Source organism: Zerene cesonia, chromosome 16 (assembly GCF_012273895.1).
Source record: "Zerene cesonia ecotype Mississippi chromosome 16, Zerene_cesonia_1.1, whole genome shotgun sequence".
Taxonomy (NCBI): domain Eukaryota; kingdom Metazoa; phylum Arthropoda; class Insecta; order Lepidoptera; family Pieridae; genus Zerene; species Zerene cesonia.
In genome coordinates this window covers 5,288,012-5,304,279 of record NC_052117.1, presented here as the reverse complement: position 1 = coordinate 5,304,279, position 16,268 = coordinate 5,288,012, and the positions used below count along the sequence as shown (strand labels likewise).

The 16,268-nt window shown below is 32.5% G+C and overlaps 2 protein-coding genes across 2 annotated transcripts in view; one reads left to right on the top strand and one right to left on the bottom strand.

The window, feature by feature from the left end:
* Window positions 1–9,200, top strand: part of LOC119832796 (organic solute transporter alpha-like protein) — a 12,123-nt gene extending 2,923 nt beyond the window's left edge. The window contains exons 2-7 of the mRNA XM_038356558.1: window positions 1,400–1,548; window positions 5,271–5,419; window positions 5,959–6,045; window positions 6,756–6,852; window positions 7,405–7,651; window positions 8,896–9,200. Of these exons, the coding sequence (XP_038212486.1) occupies window positions 1,400–1,548; window positions 5,271–5,419; window positions 5,959–6,045; window positions 6,756–6,852; window positions 7,405–7,651; window positions 8,896–9,101 (935 nt within the window). The 3' untranslated portion in view covers window positions 9,102–9,200. The remainder of the gene's footprint in view (window positions 1–1,399; window positions 1,549–5,270; window positions 5,420–5,958; window positions 6,046–6,755; window positions 6,853–7,404; window positions 7,652–8,895) is intronic.
* LOC119832795 (paramyosin) lies at window positions 9,193–14,968 on the bottom strand. The gene is made up of 6 exons (XM_038356557.1): window positions 14,143–14,968; window positions 12,699–12,916; window positions 12,313–12,457; window positions 12,004–12,232; window positions 11,620–11,828; window positions 9,193–11,151 (listed from the first exon to the last, which is right to left on the bottom strand). Exons 1-6 carry the CDS (start codon window positions 14,779–14,781, stop codon window positions 9,274–9,276), a joined length of 3,318 nt encoding a protein of 1,105 aa, XP_038212485.1. The 5' UTR covers window positions 14,782–14,968; the 3' UTR covers window positions 9,193–9,273.
* Between the last annotated feature and the right edge of the window lie 1,300 nt (window positions 14,969–16,268).

Here is a 16,268-nt window from a genome sequence, read left to right as displayed (position 1 = left end):
AATTATTACTAACATAAATGTTTACTTAAAATTAAACGGACTTGCTTATTCGTTTGTTTTAAAAATTGTAAAAAAGATGTCCTCGTGAATATGTCGGATATTGACCCTTGTTTCCTGTTATGGGTACTTACAGGTCACTTAAAGGTCATAAGTTCGCGTCCATACTGGTAAAGGTTTGAACATTTTCACATGAACACAAGGAAATGTTTTAACTGGTATTTTCTACTTCCTGTTGATATTGTAGACAAGTGACGACAAAAATTTTGTTGCCGATTTTAAAGCAAATGCAAATCTATAATATATATTCTACTCTTATATATGTGAACATATGGACGGTTTAGCGTAAAAAATGGATAATATGGTACTTGCGCGTAGAGAACGTTGTGGCATTATTGAATGTATTATTTTATTTGAAGTAGTTTAGTCCCTTTGGTTTTCGGCGATTTGAAATATTCGAAGATTACAAATAAAAATAAAAATTAATAGTCGACGACGAAGGAACCCGAATTCGGAAAGCTTTATGATATTAAATTCAATAAATATAATTAATAGTATGTACATACTAAATTAATGAACTACAAGGTTCACTTTTAAGTTAAAATATATTTCCATAATTAAATAGCATTTAATATTGAATCAATAATGCTGACGTTACCTTCATTTACGTTCCACGATATTTTATAAAAAGTTGACGAATAAATTACGTGAAGCAAACAATCACGCCAAGATAATTCTTTAATACCGCTGTGAGAAGCTAATTGTGTAATTAATGAGGTAAACTTTGTTTTGCCACAAAATAAGAGGGTCACGGTCGAAGGGCTGGGTGAAAGGTAGTGTCCAGTGTCCAGGCATTCTCACTTTGTGCTAAAGACATTCAAGAATGACCTACGTTATTACGTATTCTACCTTGGAAAATATGAATATACAATATGACTAATACAAATGATTTTATCAATTTCGACAACAACGAAACGTAAAGTTTCTTTAAGATTAATACTCAGTACCGAACAAGGATTATGGCAGATTTAGATCAACGTAAAAGGTCTTTTTACCAGATTACGACCACGCCGACTTTTCTCGATTCAGAGTAACCAATTCATGTTAGGTAAACACAATATTCCAAGTACCTTCTTATGAATCACTCTCAATTATTTTTCTCATTTGGCGTAGGAACTATTTAATAATCTGAGAAATCAATGGTGTACCGGTGTTAATATTTCTTCCGGTGATGTTCGCAGTAGTTATTTACACGTATGAGCAATGGAGATAATTAATAAATGGCACTGATCTTCAGATTGAACAATTAACCTCTCGTGCAATCAATTTATGACGACCTTCCTAGTTACAGTTTAAATGTATATTGATGTTTTTTTATTTATTTAAACCTAATTGTCCACAGCCCTCAACACATACGCTTGGGTGCTATTTATCTGCGGCCTGTTCATCCTACTAGCTTTATGTATATTGTATATAATAACGCTCCGATCGGCGCTAAGGCACTGGAGCGAATCGAAATTAAGTGTGGGTGTAATACTCGGAATTTATCCTGTAAGTATATAGTTTGTTTTTAATTGAAAATATACAAATTTGTTTTATTATTTTAGTTTAATATACAAATGCGTTTTCTAGTTATTCTATAACTAAGTGACTGACGATTAAGTGATCGACACACAAACATTAAAATATTTGTAAAGTGATATTTATATTTCAGTAAAAATATGATGTTATATGTTATTTAATGTTCCTCAAAATTTATAAGGTAATCGTCTCACTCCGCCAATCGCTTTACTTTACAGGCATTGATTACGATTTGCGACGATTATTCAATCTAAAATCTCGAGCGGAATTTTGACATAATTATTCCTAAATTTCAAGGACGAATTGGAACCATAGGCTTTTAAAAAAAAGCCCTTTCTTCCGTGATCAAAAACATTAGTGATTATTTTTATTCTCAATTATATGTTTTATATACCACCACTACGCACGTTCTTTTAGGTTTTCTCTATGTAATTTGGCTAATAAACTAATGTCAAGCGATTTTTTAAGAGATTATGAGATTGTTTATGTTTAATGTTTATGGCACATTGCCATCCTAAAAATAAGTACACAGTTATCAGTGTTGCATAATCTATAAACGTACTGAAGTCTGAACAACTGAGAACATGCTATTATTGATTTCAACGAAAAATTTTGTTTGTATTAGATAGATAAGATTGGTTCACCGATAGATACGGAGTTAAAATAATAAGCTGATTTTGGTTCAACTTGAGGTTTTACCAAACTTCGATAGGTTTATTGTCATGAGTTATAGGTGCTGCTCTGATGATATGTGTTATATTTAATTTTTACCCCGAACTAAATCGGCCGAAGACGGAATGAGCGGTGAATGATAACATTCACAGATTAAATATATAAACATGAAATCAATAAGCAGTGCAGCAATTATCACAATCTTTAAAGAATGGAATGGCAGAACAAGCCGTACGTAATAAATTACGTAGGCATGTGACCACGTCGCTTTAAAGTATCGTCATCTTTCATTACATTATGTAACGCTGCATATGCCTACATTCAATGCACAGATGGTGGAAGGGAGCATGGTTTTATTGATGTCATTACTCAATATATACTATAGATTTATGACGGTTATATGAAACTTCCATTATTGCTTCGGATATTTGTTCAAACGCGACAAAAGTTGAGATGATATGTCGCGTAGATTCCATTATTTAATTGAATATGTACAGGACATTTTTCTTTTTATTTAGAGGACGTTGTTTTTCGTGACAATTCAAAAAAACTTTAAGATTCGATTTTTTGATCAACATACCTATATACTTTTATTAAACAGTTATAAGTAAATAACAATATTATCATACTTGATGGTTTATTATATCTATAATTTGTTTGCAATTGTAGTTGTTGCTTTGTTTAAAACATTCTTTATCATAGCATACATTGATAGAAATCTTTATTCATTATCCACATTGTATTCATAAATAATTAAAGGTCTACTCTTTTAGAAATTAAAAACTTTTCAACGGATTTTAAACGCGATTTATTCATTATATTATTAACCTCCCTCTGACCTCGGGAGAGTCTCCCCGTGACCACGCTCGCTGTAAAGTGTTCGAAACGTCGGGTTAATAATATAATGAATAAATCGTGTTTAAAATCCGTTGAAAAGTTTTAATTTCTAAATGTATAATACTCGCGTGAAACCAAACACAAGAAAATACTAAAGGTCTACTCATTATTTCTAGTCTCTGGTTAAGGTCTATATTTTATATTACTTTAATTATATGACTTAACTTTGATATAAAAATGTAATAAATACAGATAATACAGAACATGTTATTTAAAATAGTCTGGATAAGATAAAAACTAGGGTACACTAAAGGGAGGCGAAGAAACGATGCATTTAAAAAGGATTACAACGGGGTCACGTTAGGACATACGAACCAGTATTATAAAGCGAGTGTTGCATAAACGATGGTTTCATAATATCATACTGCTGTTTTACGCTACTTGTGCGGGAAACCGTTAGTAGTGTAGATTACTATGAACGCGACTCTCTCTTTTTCGTTATGCAACTTTTAAAGGCAGATAAATCCGCAATGAGATTAATCAGGAAGTAGGTATGGCTGTGTACTGAGTAAATACTGAACTCTTAATAAAAACAACTGAAGTGAAGGGATTAAGTATTATTATTATTATACCAAGTGTTTTACACATGTAGGAATATTCTTAGAACGGTTCTGTTTTCTATTTAATATCATAAATACTGAATCGAATTATGATTTTTGGTATTAATATATAGGTTATAGCAAAATTAATTTGGTAGGTATTAATAAATAGGTAATAGAAATTTTTTAAAATAAGACTATAAAAAAATTTCGGTATTATTTCTTGTGAAACATACATTAAAGGGGGTGAATTAAGAGTGAAAAAGAAAACTGACATACATAGCTACAGACAGACAAACAGCGAAGTAATAGTAATGGGGTCCCGTTTTACACTTTCGGTACGGAACCCTTGTAAAAGCACAGCAAGTTGCTATTTCAAGCTCCAATCAATAATATTGTTCTATAGCTACTTTTGTATTATACTAACAGTATTATTGTGATATCATGTTTTATTATAGAAATATTTTCGTGAATTAAAATAACAAAAGTTATGTATCACTATCTCTTTCGCACTCTGTAGGGTCTTATTACATTTACAAACATTACGAATCAGACACTACTTAAATAATTAGTAAATAAATTTAGTTTCAAATATGTAAGAAACATTATTTGGTTCAGAATTTCGAGACATCAGCCCTTTAAACTAAAAAAAACTTCGATTCGGTATTGCTATTTATTATTAAACAATCAATACATATTATAATACAAAGTCGCTTTTTCTGTCCCTATGTCCCTATGTATGCTTAAATCTTTAAAACTACGCAACAGATTGTGATTGGTTTTTTTAATAGATAGAGTGATTCAAGAGGATAGTTTATATGAATAATAACATCTATTAACTACTCCGAATTAACGCGTGCGAAGCCGCGGGCAAAAGCTAGTTTAATATATAATACACAATGCATGCCCTATCTGCGGTCGTAACATAAAGTACCTTAGCCTCAAAAGTGTTTATAAATGCGATTAGCCGCTAGTTTAGTTTTCAGTATAAAACGATTCATGCAATATACCCATATAAATTCCAACACCGTAAGGTTTTCACACGATATGCCCTTGCTCATGTAATTTCTACTGTTGGAAATGGTCAGTGCACCGACATATTATACACGATGTTTAAGATATCATCAGGTTATAAGTCGCTGCATTGTTACTGGTATTAATCAACTAACAAAATAGTTAGTAATTAAAGTAGGATACTTCATAGTTATAATTATTATTATCCTGTCCTACTTATATTATAAATGCCAAAGTTTGTGAGGATAGATGTATGTGTATGTGTATGTTTGTTATTCTTTCACGCACAAACTACTGAATTGATTGCAATGAAATTTGGTACGTAGATAACTGGACAACTGAATTAACACATAGGCAACTTTATATTCCGATATTCCTACGGGATATAGACTTACACGGGTGAAACTGTGGGGCGTAGCTAGTTGTTTATATTTTCAATTATCCACAACTTTAATGTTCTTCTAACTTTTTAAACCTAGCTTTGTACTAACTTGAATAAATTGGAAAAATCTTCGGCTATGGGTCCTAGTGAAGAACAAAAGTTTGTAATCGAATATTTTCAATTTCCAGATAGTAGGCGCTGCGGGTTTCGTTGCAATAATTGTCCCTCGAGCTCGAATCATTAGCGAGGCGGTTGCACAAGAAGCTGTGATGATAGCTATGTACCATATATACTTTATGATAATGGCTGAGTGCGGTGGAACCAATCAACTAGTCAGGTAAATATTATTGCGTATTCGCGTGATCGTCGCGCGGTCGAAATTCGACCATAACCATAAGCAAAAGAGTATACCTACATATGTTCTATTTATATGTTTGTCAAATGCCTTGAATTTTACTATATGATCAATTAATGAGCCAAATTCCACAACCCTCCAGCCGCGGAATTTAAAGGAAAGGTGTTATCTACAAAGTTCAAGTTTTTACTTAACGTTTAATAAATACTGTTGAATGTAGATGATATAGGCTGCCATTCCCTTCACAGATTTAATTCGTATTGTTATAAGGAAAGAGGAATCCTACTAATATTATAAATGCGAAAGTTTGTAAAGATGTCTGTGTGTGTGTTTGTTGCTCTTTCACACAAAAACTGCTGAACCGATTGCAATGAAATTTGGTATGTAGACAACTGGATAACTGGAATAACATATAGGCAACTTTTTATCCCGATATTCCTACGGGATACAGACTTACGCGGGTGAAACCCCGGGGCGCAGGTAGTATTTCAATAATAACTTGTATTTGGTTATGTTTTCAGACGTTCAGGAGGGTCACATTTGGAAACACGTGTTCCTCCTTGTTGTTGCTGGCCATGCTGTGTTTTACCAAGGCCTCAGATACAAAAGTGAGAGGTTTTATGTAAAATTTATCGTCCTATATACTTCTTTAAAACTCTTTCACCAATTTTAATTTATAATCAAAGGAAACGTTTAATATCAAATAAAACTAACATACAAACATTTATTAGTTTCAACTAAGTACGGTATTTAGTTTTACAGCTATAAGTAATTGCTCTCGATGAAACAAACACAATTAACTAGCGTAGTTATTGTCATACGGTAAAAAACCCAATTACAGGTGTAGGTAAATTAGAGTTTTTGCTAAGTTATATCGCGTTACAGCCATTGTTTGTTGCCATTATGATTTTATCTAATTAATTCATCCAATTTTGGGAACATGTCAAATAAGGGTGGCGCTTAGACCTTGGTCCTATCGTTTTAATGGGATGAGTCTATAAATGCGTGCTTCATTATGTTTACAGCCTTCAATGGAAATTGGTGAAGTAGTTAATAGTGGGAGATTATAGCTATAAAGAGTAGGAGTGGATGCTATTTGTTTTTTAGCAGACTGTCATGTCTGAAACATTTTAACAACATGAAATAATTATATTATATACTATTAATGATATCGTATTCATGTTATGTTTATAGGGGTTGGTACCATATTCTATTTCCATATAATGCATCATATCAACATAATGTACCTATTATATTTATAAATATCAGTTTTTAGTTTCATGTGTACACTAAAAAGTAAATTATTATTATGTTTCAGAAAAACTTTAACATGGTTAAGGTTTCTAATCCTACAAGTGCCGATAATCCAAGGCATAATATACTTTATCATTCTTATACTTTGGGCTGAAGATATGGTGCGTAAATTAATCAGATTCCTTATATACACCTATCAAAACTTTGTCATTATAATATGATTTTTTCGATATTTTTTTTGTTTATTCTCGAAGATGTATCTTGTTATGTACATTTTTTTTTGTAACAAAATACTAATAATAAATCTTCGACGAATTTTGCTAACTTTTAGTGCGTTATACTATTACACTACTAGTATAAAACAAAATCGCATTCTCTGTCCCTATGCCCCTATGTATGCTTAAATCTTTAAAACTACGAAACGGATTTTGACGGTTTTTTCTTTAATAGATAGAGTGGTTCAAGAGCAAGGTTTATATGTATATCATCTATTAAACTACTCCGAATTTAAAGCGTGCGAAGCCGTGGGCAAAAGCTTGTGTAAAATAAATGTCTTAGTTATAAAACAAATAAAATTAGGGATTTATTTTTACTATAACCAGATTTTCAATTTCTCTTACCCTACTTAATTGATAGCAATTTTCCTAATACCTAATACTTCATAATTCAATAAATTGTGACACAACTCATAACGTCAATTTGTTTATCCACAGATGTTACAAATCCACAGCTTTGTATACATGCAGCCGTTTATCGCGGCGTCTATTCTCTCTGGTATTTGGGGTATAATGATGTGTATCCGAGCGGCGGAGGCCGCCGGCGCCAAACCTAGATTGCGTTTTCTTGCCGTCCAGCTCGTACTAATTATTGTTAAACTGCAGTGCGGCATCGCTAGAGTAGTGCCGGATCTGTTTAACATATCTTGTATTATGCCGTTACACCCGTCTGTGATTGTTAATCGTAAGTGTTGGTTGAATTCGCAGACTAAGAGGGATATGAGTCCGTCATTTATCTTAGATCTTAGATCTATGTTTTGTTTAATTAGTGGTATAAATAAAAAATATATGAATATACAAAAAAGGTGTGTGTGCGATTCACACACGATAGAAGTGAAACTTCAATCGACAAAAGAATGAGATGAATATATATAAAATAGTATGTATATTTCTGTCTCATTCTTTGCCAGCTTCATTCTACACACTTTTGTATTTGTGTCTCTTACCTGTCGTTTTTCCGTTGCATCAGGTTTGAAATCACAACGATTCTAAAGAAGTTTCACTTCAAAAACTTACAAAAAGACCGCGCTACCTGTGCGTAACCACGGTTAATAACTAGTAAGACCGCGCTACCTGTGAATAGCCACGGTTAATAACTAGTAATATTCTAGCACAGGTAGCGCGGTTTTTTTGTAAGTTTTTGTATATTCATATATTTTTTAAAAGTTACGCTACCAAAAATTTTTAGATATATGTCTTTGGGTAGTAAGTCGTGAAACTAACTCGACTAAAAATATAGATTTGCTTATGCATGTAATTGCTTGTAATTTTAAGCCACGGCTAGAATTGTATAGTAATCCCTGGAAGGAGCCGTAGGTTATATCGGATTCCTACCGACTAAAATCCAAGTGTTGAATCAGTTTAAATTTTGTAGCGAGAGCTATAAAAAGGGTTTTTATAATAAGTTTGCAGTCTTTTTTTTCTTTATTTGGGAACAATTATGCAGATTAATAAAAAACATTTTATTAGGTACAATAATAGATTTGACTACATTAAAAAAAGACATTATGTATCTCTATTTTAAAATGATTGATCTTCTGACCTGTTTTTTCATAGATTTTAATGGAATCGAACTTATGACCTTTCGGCTGTAGCAATCCCGCTTTATCTAATGGGCCACAATCTAATGTGTAATTGAGTACAAAATCAAACTGGTAGTAGCTGAGAGTCGAATATCATAACAATTTAATACATTTCGCAAATCTTATTTGCTTCTTGTATCAGGAATCTTTATTACCTTAGGTACCCTGGTCATTAATCGTAATTGAAATATTATAATAAGATAGTTTATAATACTATTCTATAAAACTGCACATACTGGTGTGCAAATTTGATTAAAATCGGTTGAGTAGTTTGGGAGTCCATTGTGGACAAATATCATGATACGCAATTTAAATATTAAGACTAATTTATAAAATTCTCTTTCAGTGATACAAAATATGTTGATGATGTTCGAAATGCTCCTACTCTCTATATGGGCGTGGCGGCTCTACTCCACACCTCCAGGGAAAGTCGCCGAAAAAGTTCAACAAGTTGTCGTAGCTGTACTCGACGATAGCATCAACTCTATCGATCTGAAGTGCAAGGACACAGACGAGAAATCTCATACGACCGACATAAAACATGTCATGTGAATAATTTAGTTAGTTATTTTAATGTTTACGTTAAGAACGCACGAAGATACCTGTATCGAATACATAATTTGTTTTATAATAAAACACTGTATGAAAGTAGACTTCTATTTATTTTTACACACAATTAGATTATAAATAAAACATATTTTATTTCTTTTCCGTATATTGAACATTATTTAGTTTCGTTTTCTTTTTCATCATCGTTACTTTGCGAGTTGTCACCTGTGTCTTCTGAAGGCGTACCGGATCGAGAATGGTCTGATCCGTAAATGTTATGTAACTCTTCTAATTTGTAATTTATTTTTACCCCTTTCGTTGCCGTTTTGTTAACTTTACTAACAAGTGACTTCGTTTGTTCTTCCAATCGTTTCAATCGTAGATCTCTGGTTGCAAATCTGGCTTCGTGATTTATGTCGTTTGATGTCGACGCATCTGATTGATTGTTTATGCTGTGACAGGCAACACTTTCGTTTTGTGGTACATCATTTGTTGCACATTGGTCATATGTAGCGTTAATCGTTGCGGTGTCATAATCGCATTTGTTATTCATATTCGTGTCTACATTCTGTACTGGTTGATTATCTATTTCAGTTTCAATTTCAACATCACTTTTTTCTACAGAATTTGATTGTTGAGATTCTACTTCCTGAATACATTTGTCTTCGTCTGTATTATCATAATATTTCGTATGAAGTGCGTTTAAGCGTTCGTTCAACTGCTGTCCCTTGTTAATCGCCTTTGAAATACTCGTTACAACCTCTGAGCATTCGCTTTGCAGCTTGTCCAATCTTTCATCTTTAAGTTTCAAATGCTCACCCTGTTTTTGGACGTTTAACAGTATATCTTTAAATTTATTTTCTGGGTTTTCTGGTAAATCAATATTGTATTGCGATGGGCCTGCGAATGCACTAGTTTCTAGTAATCCATCATCAGAATTGTCGGGATCCTTGTTTATGATTTTATCTTCTTTATCAATTCTATTTCCATTTTCACTTGACGTCGGCTTATTTAGAAGATTGTCGAGTGTGGTATTTATTTCTTTGCTAAATTTAGATAGTTTATAGGCTTTGTCTATTAGTTCGGAGCTATTTTTCTCTAAATTGTTTAATTTCTTATCCTTTTCTGCCAATCTTTCGTTTTGCTTTTTTATATTATCCAAAATTGTAGCAGGGTCAATCAAAGGAACTGATGATTGTTGCGAGTCTGATAGGGATATCGGTAAACATTTTTCATTAGGATCACTATCACTAAGGTTACATATGGTACTTGAACCTGGCATGTCATCCATTTCGCTACCTTTATCACATTTTATACTGGCATCTGCTACTGAACTTTCGTCAAGACATGAGTCAACACCAATATCGGCAGCTTCGTCTTCAGTTTCATAACAAATTTTGTCACTTTTTAATAAATTTTCGCTACTACATGAATCGTCAAGTATCTCTTGATTTTCGTCTTGTGTGTCAAGAGAAAGATCTGCTACATCTATCATATCACTTACAGGATCATCTCTTTCAGCAGCTAAATTGAAATCTGCACTTGAATCGACTACAGTTTCAAAGGATTTTTTAAATTTCTTTTTACACTTTAATTTTGATTCCGCTATATATTCACTTTCATCATTAGACTCTGATGATTCATCAGTTGGTTTCTCATCGCTGTAGCCACTTTCCGCGGAATTATTTAATGAAGTGGAATCTTTTAATTTTCTACTTGAAAATTCTGCTCTCAACTCTTTCCAATCTCTTTCAGATTGAGTGTTCTTCTCTCTCGCTTGTTCGAGTTTCTCCCGACAGTATTCGAGCTCTTCTTTTAATTCGTTTAAAAGTTTCCTTTTTTGTTGTAATTCATATTTAAGTATTTTCTCATGTGTATGCAATTGGTGGTGATGTTTACGTAATCTACCAACAACATGCCATGTTTTGCTTAATTCGGTTGTAACTAAGCAAAGTCGCCGCTCTTGTTCCTGAAGCCGAGTTTCTAAATGTGTATTAAGTTGCTTCATACGATTCACTTCCTTTATAAGACTCAGTTTCTCAATTATCAAATCCTGTAACAACATCAATTTAATGACTTAATCGAATAAAAAAAATATGGAAAACATTGTTAAAAATTCAATACTTGTGTCATAAACGTTTTGATCCCTGTATACTATTAGGGATAATAAAATTCATAACCATAATAAAATCTCTTTGTCATCTCATTTTGTTTTTATTTGTTTCATTGAGTCTATGTAACATCGTTTAAAATATCAGGTAATAACTTTTTTTTCATGCTAAGATTTTATTTTTGAAAACAATTCAAGTATATTGGCCGAGGTCCAAGAATCATACTGAACTTGCACCTATTTTTACGAATATGCGTCTTGCTCATACAAGTATTTTTGTTTTCATGATGTTTTAACATTGTGACTAATTTCGACGAAATAATAAAGATAGAGTTGCATCATCAAACCAAGAAAATCACAATATTGAGTAGCTTGAAATTGTTATGTAGATGTTGAAAGTATAAGAATTACCTTTAATCTTATATAGGTCTGACTAACACTAGGTACTTGTACCGGGCCCGATTTCGTTTGAACGGTTTTGTAACAAGTAGTTACTTTTCCTTCTGATTCGTTCGCGTTTGAGTCAGATTGATGGCTGAGGAGTTCTATTAAAACTCTCCAAACTTTCGGCAGATTTTGAACAATTTCTTCTGCTTTATAATTACCCTGCGCGCTGTTGTCTGTAATTAAAGTTTAAAATATTATATTGGATTGCAATGATTCTAATATAATTTCGTTATGTAATTTGTGCAGTTTTATTTCTGAGTAAATTGTACCAATTAAGAGGTTTGGATCGAAAAATTGGCTTTATATATTATTTTTAAGTATGTATGAACATTGTTTAGGGATTCTTACCTGATTCGTCATTCGTTGGTGTTTGAAGATTGTTCTCATACGTTTCTCTGCTACTGTCTTCAACTTGATTAACTAATTCTAAGAGTAATTTTGGCAATGCTGATGAGACTTGAGAGCCATTTTCCTGTTCAGCCATATGTGTTAAAATGCCATGATTCTCTTCAAGTAGTTTTACAAGCTTGTCTAGGTCTCGTTTTGTTTTATACCCAAGGAGCACTTGTGAAAAGAGCTGAAAGTAGAATAATAATAAGACATGCATTAATTATACTTTGTAATTGGTAATACATTAAAAAAAAAAAAAACAAAAACCTTGTGTACTACTGCCATTTCAGATTTAATTCCATCCATTTCCTCTTTACACGAAAATATTTCGTTGTTTTTATCTTCTATTGTTTCTTCTAGTCCTACTATCTTTGACTTCATTTCTTCAATTTCAGAATTCAGATCATTACATCTGGAATGTATAAATAATTTTGTAAGTTTAAGTGAAGGGGTGTATTTTTGTTATTTTTCTATAAAAAAAGATACAGAAATTTGAGTTTTTAAGGTTTGTATTGTATCTTCGATATTTGATAATTCATTCTTCAGTAGAAAATTACATTATTCTTGAGTAATACATCGTTAGGTCTGACAATGTTTTATCCTGGTTCAACGCAAGAGTAGAAAAGGCGAGGGAATGGCATAATCGGGCGTACCTTGCATGTTCTGCTTCATATAAGGCTTTCTGTTCATCAAGATCTCTAACGAGAGCCTGTCTCGTGACCTCAGCTAATCGTGCTCTCTCCTCATATAGGCTGCGAAGGGTTCTTATATTTTGTAATTGACGTTCATATTCTTGGCGCAGGTCTGTGGACAGCATGTTTGCTTCTCTATCTGCCAGGGATTGCTCTATTTCCGTCAATTTATTTTTCAACTGGAACAATTAGGCTCTTATGTGATTTTTCATGTATTAAAAGTATTTGTGTTTGATTTCAAATAGAGACAGGAATGGATTAAAATTGATTGTACACTAGTACAGTAATAGTTGACTACTAAGTCAAGAAGATCAAGAATAGATCATACAGTAGATTTTAATGTTGTCATTTAATTCTGATATTATGTTCGAAATAATAAATTCCTAGTATTTTCTTGTGTTTGATTTTACGCGAGTATTATACATTTAGAAATTAAAAACTTTTTAACGGATTTTAAACGCGATTTATTCATTATATTATTAACCCGACGTTTCGAACACTTTATAGCGAGCGTGGACACGGAGAGACTCGTCACTAATAAATTCCTCGTAATTTTGTCTTATTCGATCTATTCCTTTTGATCAAATAATAAATAATGCATTTTTTTTCGATCTTGACCATCATTATTCTTTAATATTTTATATAGATCTAGTTGAACAACTTCGTAGTTAATTAATTTGGCAAAATTTCAAGTGCATGTGCCAAAGCTTCGATAACCGCCGAAAACAAGTTGATAATATTGCCGCGTCGCGACGCAAGTCTCTGACCGACGAAAGCGTTTAGGGTCGTTGGCTTCACGTGCAATGGTGAAAAACATACAACTTATATATATAAATAAAGTAACTTATATATAAAAATCTTATAGATAATAATTTTTTTTTTGTAAAATAAATCGCTTCCACCCGCACCATCAGAAGTATAACAATGTTGAATTCGTTATTAACAGATATTGAAGTTAATTTATTATGCAAGTTTAAATACTGTTAACTGTTAAGCGTTCATATTAATCCTTCTTAATATTATCAATTGTTAATGCAAAAGATGGTTTGTTTATCTTTTTACATCGCAACACAGCGATTATATGGCCTGATTTTTGTGTCTACTTTTTCCGCTAAAACATTACGTGGAGGAACCCACGGGAAATTCCCATGAATTTCCATTGACTACTTTGGCGAAGCCGTTGGCGGAAATCAAGTAGTATACCTATAGGATAACTTTATAATATCAGATAAATGTCCAATATTTAGTAATTTTCGGTACATAGTTTCTTAATAAATAATTATTTCAAGAGTTTAAAAACTACTTACGAGTAGATAAAATTGTGTAACATAATTAAGAATTATGAGTAACACCATTAATCGATCACGAAAATTAAGTTAATAAATAGTAATTAATTAATTCTTACTTCAGTGAGTTGATCTTCACGCAGAGAAATCATTGTTTTACTAACAGTTATCACCTCTTTCAATGCATGTATTTGCTTGATCGATTCTGCATTTTGAGCGCTCAAATCAGCCATTTCTGAATATGCGGCTTGTAAAGCAGCATTCGAATTTGCGAGATCGCATCTAAGTCTATTGTTGTAAGCTTTTTGATTTTCCATTTCTGCTGTTAATTGAACTAGAGCTTCTTTGAATAGAGAGTTTTCCTCAGTTTCTTGAGAAATTTCCGGAACGTTAATATTGTTTCTTATAAGTAAATCACGAAAATACCTATTTTGTTCATAAAGTTCTAATTTAGCTTTCCTCTCTTCTTTTAATGCATCTTCCAAACTTTTTTTATCCGATTTGTGCCGAGCAAGTATCTCTTTTCTTTGTTCGCGCTTAATATCTAGTTGTCTTCTAAATTCTAACATTTCTTCTTCTTTCGATCTTGCTCGTGCTTCTTCATCGTCGCTGACGGTATCATGGAATTGTTCATCGGAATTATCGCTGGTGTTAGCGTCGTCAATGTCACTTTTGCTTTCCATTGTTTCACTTTCACTCGATAAAGCTTCACGTGAGCTTGAACCCTGGCTAGTCGCACCACTGAGAATATTTCCCATTTTGGAACACTTTTATAAACAACGCTTGTAATTAATTAAGGTATTGACCGATATACTTTAAATAAGACAAAGGATTTCCGAGTGTTGGATCAGCATCAGTGTGAGACTGGGGTGCCCGAAATAGATTCGACGTCAGAGGGAGACGTGCGTCGACGTTCAAAGTGTATTCTATATTACGCTGTGAATACGCCTCGTCCACGCTGAAATACTGACAATTATTTATTTTTACCGGGATATTTCAGTCGTGACTATCTCTTGTGAAATCTATCGAATGTGGATCATGAAAATGACCTTGGGATTTCATAAGTTCTGCGAATTTTTAACTTTCTCTTTTATGTTTTAAATATTATTTTTTTATTTAAATAGGTAAAATATAAAAATAAAAAGCTAGATTTATATGGCAAAAATGAACAAATTGTGAACCTTTGCTCTGTATTAATTATATCATTTATTAAAAAGGATTCATAGGAACATTGTTACTAGATAAATATGAGAAAATCTTAATAGTAACATAACAACATTAAAATATTAAAATTATCCTTTGGCTATCATGTAGCTCTAGCCTCAGTAAGTCGTCGTAGAAGTTCGTAGTGTGCTTATTAAATAATATTTAATGAGAATTCCTACTTAGTATTCAGTCTAACTTTGTAGATAAACGTAATAAGAGGATAATTGTATAGGAATTGTAATTATGCCTTAATAACGGCAACAATAGACATTAAATAGAAAAATATTCAATGTGCCTACATACCTTATTATCCGTTATTCCTACTGCTTGGATACAGACCTCCTATGAGGTCTTAGGCTACATACCTAGCTATTATATTTCTTTTGAATATCGGGCCACGGCCTACGGTACGGCGAATGACGCGGGTTCGAATCCCGCCTACAAATCGAACTTCTAATTTACTTAAAATTCAATGTTTGTTTTAACCTGGACATTATTTTTTAAGTAGCTATGAATGGAAATATAGTGTAAACCTATAAGTATTATAAAAAATAAAATAAAGGACGCTAGCTGGCTAGGGCGGCATTTGTTGGGGGGAAAAGTAATTATGGACATCATTGTTGGACCGAGAGTCGAAGATGGACTAAATTGTGAAAGAAAATTCTGTCAAGGTATGTACATAATCCGTTTTTGAAAAAACATCTCAGGTAATATCACAGATTAAGGACTAGTTACAACGTTTTATTACGTTATAATATAAACTTACATAGTATATACAAATAACATAAGGCGTCCAAAATGAGAATGTTAGAACCTTAAAGTGTGGATGAAAAAATTAATCATGACCTTACTCAACGTATGCGATATCGGGAGATAGGTATACAATATTATGTTGACGTTTCAATCATAAATTTCAATTTAAGGGTTACATTTTGAAAATATTCTAATAGTCGATGAATAGTCAAATATTGATTTAAAAAAATGGTGCAATCATTAGTTTTGATCTACCTCTGTAAATAGTATTGCCAGTATTATTTAA